Here is a 6,516-nt window from a genome sequence, read left to right as displayed (position 1 = left end):
TTATTATTTTCTCATTTACACTGGAAAGTTTTTCCAATTTTTTGACCTTGACATCTTAGTGACCTAGCTAACGTGATTAATGGGTTAACAAGGCCTAGACAATGATCAACATGCGTTTCATCCCCCTAACAACTTCAATTGTTATACAATAAAGTGATACTGTAAAAAGTTTTAAGTTTCTCATTTTTAACAAAAAACAAAGACCTGCTAAAGTTGCATCAGCAGAATTGTTATTTCCCCCCACCACGTTTGCATGTTTAGTTCACGTGCGTGGAAAATTGCCCAATCAAATGGTACTATCTTTAAAGCTGTCCAATCAGAGTGAAGGTAAACATATCCACGTTCTCGCGGCTTATATATAAGAGGAATGAATGATCGGCACAATTTGTCTTTTCCCTCACCGCTCAGAGCGAAAACGAACATTAAGATATTCCGATCCTGTTTTGCAAATTTTGTTGCAGTAATTGCATTATCATGTCTGTTCCACGCAGAGTTATTAACTTTTCCCCAGGACCTGCCAAGTTACCTGAGAAGGTGAGTGTGCAATAAGCTGGTCGATGTCGCACAGGTGATCGGTGAATATGCTTTAAAATGTGAAAAAAATTTAACCGATAAGTTATAATTTTGCAGATATCCATCTGTCATTCTATTTTCAAATTAACAGTATAAAGAAAAAGGAACGAAAACTACTAGTATAGTTGCTTAATAGAGTACCAGTAATACTCGAGTACATTTTGCATGTTTGGGTTGACACGCCTACGTGTACACAGGCGTTTTTAATGGAAAATGAAAAGTAATTCACAAAATACATTAAGTTCAGGTAAACCAAGTACACCTTAGATATACATGATTGTTTCTGAAGATAATTGTATTAAGAACATACAAATTAAACATTTTACTTTTTTCTCTAAAACTATGCACTTATTTCAGGTTTTACAGCAAGCTTCCAAGGAGATGTTGAACTATGACAATACGGGGCTCAGTGTGATGGGTATGTTTGTTTACTGAAATGCACCATCTTACCAATTATTATACAGTGCTTTAAGCCATATGAGACTTCTATCTCATGCAGATCCGGGATATCGAGAAAAGAGGTGCAGTTTTTTATGGAAATTAATACCACATGAGGTGGTTGCATCAGCTGGATCAGCCAACAGTGAAGCTGATGAAATCTTTGGTATTTTTCCTAGCCCAAAAATGCTTTTGTCTAATTCATCAGAGGGCTCACGTGAGACATGAAATAAAAGAAGAGATAACATTTGACATACATGTACTTATACATCGCCTCATTCCAGTTGTACATCTTTAGGTGCTCTTTTGTCTGCTGGTGTTTTTTGAAAAAAATGCTAAATGTTATTTTTTGCAGAAATGAGCCACAGGTCAGCAGAGTTTTCAAAAATTATGAGCACAGCTGAAGCAGATTTGCGTGATCTTTTGTAAGTATAAATCGTATGTAAGAGGGACAAAAGAAATAAGCAGAAATGAAAAAAGACAAACATCGATCCCTATAAAAAAACATATTTTGTATATGTTTATATCTAAAGTATACAAAGATGGCATACTTGGAGATTTTACAGATTCCATAAATTTTCCTATTGAGTGAGAAAAGTATGAAATGGGAGAATGAAGTTTAAGCTCATACCTGGCTCCCATTTCACAAAAAAAACTTGTCCAAGTGCCCTGTTAAGAACTCGGTTCTCAATACTTCTAAGTTTGAGCTTGATTTAAGTTGTATTTTATGAAGAATCTAAAAGGCTGATTACTTCCTTTTTATATACAGACACTCTAAGTGTCTGTATATATATTCTGATAGGTCTGTCTGTCTGTGTCGCTGCCATCACTGTCTGACATGTGACATTCGCCACATAACTGCCAAACTGTATTTTTGTTTTACTTTAAATATACTGACTGGCTTTGTTTGGCAAAGAAGTGGGTTGCTTTCAAAAATCTGCATGATCGGTTTATATGTATGGTAATTATATATTTTTTTGCACAATTTAGTTGATGTTCGCCCCAAAACTGCGTTTGAAAATCGGCATGATTGGTTTACATTTACAGTAATTATTATTAGTTTATTATTTTATTTTATTTATTATTATTATTTATTATTATTATTATTATTATTATTTTTTTTTTTTTTTTTTTTTTTTTTTTTTTTTGTAAAGAGGTGGGTTGTTTTTGAAAATTGGCAAGATTGGTTTACATTTACAGTAATTCTTTTTTTTTTTTCCCACACATTAGCATTATCAGTGGCTTTCATATCCCATGAAACTGAATTACTTGCTAGTTTTTTAATATCCATGTTGCCTGTAATATATAATGTAAGAGGGTCAGAATGATTGTGCTGCATTATGTGATAGTGCATCAAAATTGGCCAGAACATTATTTGGTGCACTCTTTACTGCATCTTAATGTCTGAACATTTGTCAGCTTTGCTGCCTTGTTTCCTGTATTGTGTCTGTATATTTGTCAGCTTTGCTGTCTAGTCTTGCTTAACAGCTAGTTGACCAAGCTTAGCCTCAGGTGCTGCATTTAGTGAAAGTTAGTCAGCAAAGCTCAACTAAAACTCTGTAAATAAGGATAATCATCAAAAAATTTGGAAAGTACGTCTTCTTGAAGATATTGTGTAATAAGATTTTATTGTTGATATACAATTATGTGGCAAAAGACCTCATGAACCGTTATGTCTTGTGAAATTTCAGGGATTTTTCCACCACCTTTCTTGAAGAGTTTGTTAAACATGTCAGCTACCATTTAAGCAAACCAAGTTAGGATTTAATAAGATTCTTTATGAAACATTCCTAGTAGACGGCTACAGCTTGGTCAACTTAGCTCTAGCTAGCCAACTATGGATTTAAGGTTCTTTGAGAAACAGTGGCCTTAGCCTGTTTATTCAGACTTGTGATATTTTACAATCTTTTAGATACATTAAAAATGTTTTGGTAAAAAGAAATATATATATTTTTTATATTTTAGAAATATTCCTGACAACTACAAGGTCCTTTTCTTACAAGGAGGTGGCTCAGGACAGTTTGCTGCAATTCCTCTCAATCTTATGAATTTGAAGCCAGCACGTGTGGCAGATTACAAAATTACGGGGGCCTGGTCATCAAAAGCTGCAAAAGAGGCTGAGAAATATGGAAAGGTTAACTTGGTGCTACCTGAAACAAAGAAGTATACAGGTAACCCAATTACATAACAATTTTGCTAAAAATTGATTCTTATTTTTTGAAATTTTAGCATGGAAAACCAGGAATGGCAATTCATAATTTTTCTCAAACATGTATCTTCCAGTAAATTCTTAACTCCATAAATATTTTTGTCCCCTTTAGTTAAGTTGTAATTGAGTGTTGTATTTGAGTGCAAAGTAGTTTTACATTACACTTAAAGTGCACTTCTATTCATTAGGAATACCGTGTAAAAGCACATGGAATTTTCATCCAGAAGCGTCCTATGTTTACTATTGTGATAATGAAACTGTTCATGGTAAGTACGTGATCAAAAAGATTGCAAGTTAATTCCCTATTGCCACTTTGAAATCTCACACGAGTATTAAAATTTAAAGAAAACCCTCAACGTTTGAGTGCAAGATGATGCCTGAATGTGCTGTCTCATTGAAATAAACATGTATGCTAGTAATACTTGATGAAATACTGTTGTAAGAAGACTGAAATAGATTGCATTACAACTTGTAGGTGTGGAATATGACCACGTTCCTGAGACGAATGGAGTGCCACTGGTCTGTGATATGTCTTCAAATTTTCTCTCAAGACCATTTGATATAAAAAAGGTAAGTAATTGTATTTGCAGAGTGACGTTGTTCCATCGGAACCATTTTTTATTTTTGCAGAATTGTGTTGCTTGTTTGTCGTATTTGTGTCATTGCTGGCATTGTATATTTAGAGTATTGTGGCATTTTTGCTGGTACTGTGTTATTGTAGAATGGAGTTTTTATCACTGGTATTATATATTTACAGTATGGTGTTGTTATTGCTGGAGCCCAGAAAAACATTGGTTGTGCTGGGGTTACAGTTGTGATAATTCGTGAAGATTTGCTGGGATACACCCTTCCTGAATGCCCCATTATCTTTGACTACAAAGTTCAAGTTGGCATGAATTCACTTTATAACACTCCTCCCACCTACAGGTAAACTAGATGTCAATATTTTGATGTCAGCAAAATTTGACAATATTGCATAAAAGTTCATTTATTGAGGGAAAAATTTTGAATGAGTCAAACTAATCAGGAGGAAAATTTGACGTGTATCAATAGAATGTAATTTGTCACAAGATGAATGGAAAGTTTTTTGAGAATTCATTTCATATTACTTTTATTTAATGAAATTATTTATCACCATATTTTTCAGCATTTATATCATGGGTCTTGTTCTAAACTGGATAAAAGAAGAGGGAGGTTTAGAGGCCATGTATGAGAGAAGTCTTATCAAAGCCAGAGCTGTTTATGACTTGTTGGACTCTTCAGATGGATTTTATCAGTATGTATTATTTATAGTATTAAAGGTATATTGTATGGGTTTGAAAATTTCTTAAAGTCATATTTTCTGTGTCTACATATCTTGCAGCTATCATGTAATCTTTTCCAATAAAAACCTTTAAAAAAAATAAAACCCCTAAACTTAAAAAGCACATCAAATCCAAGTAAAGGGACAGATTGATCAATGATTTGTGAGTAGGAGTAAATAACTTGACTGGAACGAGTCATTTTTTAAAATGTATGTTATTGCATTGGGTTTCTTAACTTCAGCTGCCTTGTTGCTCCAAATGCTCGAAGCAGAATGAATATTCCACTTAGGATTGGAGGCCCTGAAGGTGTTCCAGAATTAGAAAAGAAATTTATTGAGGAAACCCAGAAATGTGGCATGATCTCATTAAAGGGCCACAGGTAAATATGATGTGGTGTTAGTCACCCAAGTTTTTTTGTTAGTGTAGATTATTTTTTTAAAATCATGTATAGTTTTAATGTTTTGTCTAGTTACTTAGGAAACTAAATGATCAGCTGACCGGACATTTTAAGACTACTCTTATTGTGAAAAAAAAAAGATTTATATTGAAAAAATGCGCCTCTGTTAGAGAAGATGTAAGGTGATTCAGTCATGGTTAAATTGTTCGAGTAATACCCGTAATTTTTATTTTTTTAAATGTACAGGCATTAGCTTTTTCCGCAGAAAAGTGGAATTCCTTGTTTTTTAATTTAATTCTGATGGTTCCTGAGATTTGTCAAGGTTAGGAGTTGGATCCCATGATAAATGTTTTTTTTTTTTTTTTTTTTTTAACCTAGGCTTGTGTATAAATATATATCATTTTTTTCACAGGTCAGTTGGCGGAATCCGCATCTCTCTGTATAACGCAGTGACTGTTGAGGAGACTCTACATTTGGTGGAATTCATGAAAGAGTTCATGGCAGTCAACAGAAAATGAACTGTTGTCTTCATCTGAAGGAATTAGCTTTATGTAATTCTTGTAGTCAGTGGAGCACATGCAGTTAACTTGCTACACATGATGAACTTCATGAAGGAATTCATGGTAGCCGACAAGAAGAAAAAAGTGTACATTTAATTGGGACCTAAGTTTTTGAAATTTTTTAAGCGCACAATTGAAGGGACTACTTAAAATAGATTACGATTGAAATGGTTCTGTGCTCAATCATGCATAATCCTACACTTTTTACTTAATACATAATGGGACCAAGCTGAAGTATATTCCAGGAATGAAGCAGTAATTGGGCAAATTTAAGCTCTAGCCTCACCAGTGGATTCACAGTGCAATTTCATGGTGGGTAATGCAGTTATATAATTAGTTGATTGGAGAAAGTGAAGTAAAATTATTAATTTTGTCAAGCCCAACTTTTAGCTAAGAAAAGTACCTGATGTTGAAATTTCCTGCTGAAATGTCAGGAAGACAGATGGCCATCTCTGCAAAACGTGATCTATTTACTCAAACATGAGCTTTTTCCGCAGAAACATGGAATGATAAATGTTCAGAATTTGTTTTTTAACCTAGACTCATGTCTGCTTACTAAGGTAATACAACAAAACATCAAATTTAAGTGCTGGGATGGGTATACATTTATGCTCTTAGGTTCAAGGTGTTTGAGCAGTGTTACTTCCTTCAACACTGTGACCATGTGTTCATTTTGCAAAGAGCTAGTTTAAAGCTTCCTCAAGTTCCTGTGCAGATTAAGTGCAGTTAATTGGGAGGGGTTACTGCTGGGCTGGAAACTCTTAGATCAACTAATGTATTCAATGAGAATTCAATTATATTTTTAAAGGCATTTAAACTGTATTTTTAACAACACATTTGTTAAAAACACTCGAGTGTATATTTTACTAACACATTTTTGTATATAAGATAGAGGGATTGTACACATGTTAAAGTTTATTAAAACTGTTATACATTGGCACATTTTCAAGTCTTACTTTCACCAACTTTTCATCTTTTAAAGGTACATACAAACCGAGCATCGGTGGAGTGTGGATTCACATTAACACATATAAA

At 33.7% G+C, this 6,516-nt stretch overlaps 1 protein-coding gene across 1 annotated transcript; it reads left to right on the top strand.

Annotated features, from left to right (window-relative positions):
• Positions 1-341: 341 nt before the first annotated feature.
• On the top strand, positions 342-6,421 carry LOC106155397 (phosphoserine aminotransferase). The gene is made up of 10 exons (XM_013530215.3): positions 342-534; positions 931-991; positions 1,367-1,436; positions 2,977-3,182; positions 3,409-3,486; positions 3,696-3,790; positions 3,978-4,147; positions 4,368-4,496; positions 4,766-4,903; positions 5,334-6,421. The coding sequence occupies exons 1-10, from the start codon at positions 475-477 to the stop codon at positions 5,437-5,439; spliced, it is 1,113 nt and encodes a 370-aa protein (XP_013385669.1). The 5' UTR covers positions 342-474; the 3' UTR covers positions 5,440-6,421.
• Positions 6,422-6,516: the final 95 nt, after the last annotated feature.

The sequence above is a fragment of the Lingula anatina genome, chromosome 2 (genome assembly GCF_051362555.1).
Source record: "Lingula anatina isolate TDL-2025a chromosome 2, LinAna3.0, whole genome shotgun sequence".
NCBI classification, from domain to species: Eukaryota; Metazoa; Brachiopoda; class Lingulata; order Lingulida; family Lingulidae; genus Lingula; species Lingula anatina.
Note: the sequence above shows the minus strand (reverse complement) of the source record. Positions and strands in the feature narration are given on the sequence as shown.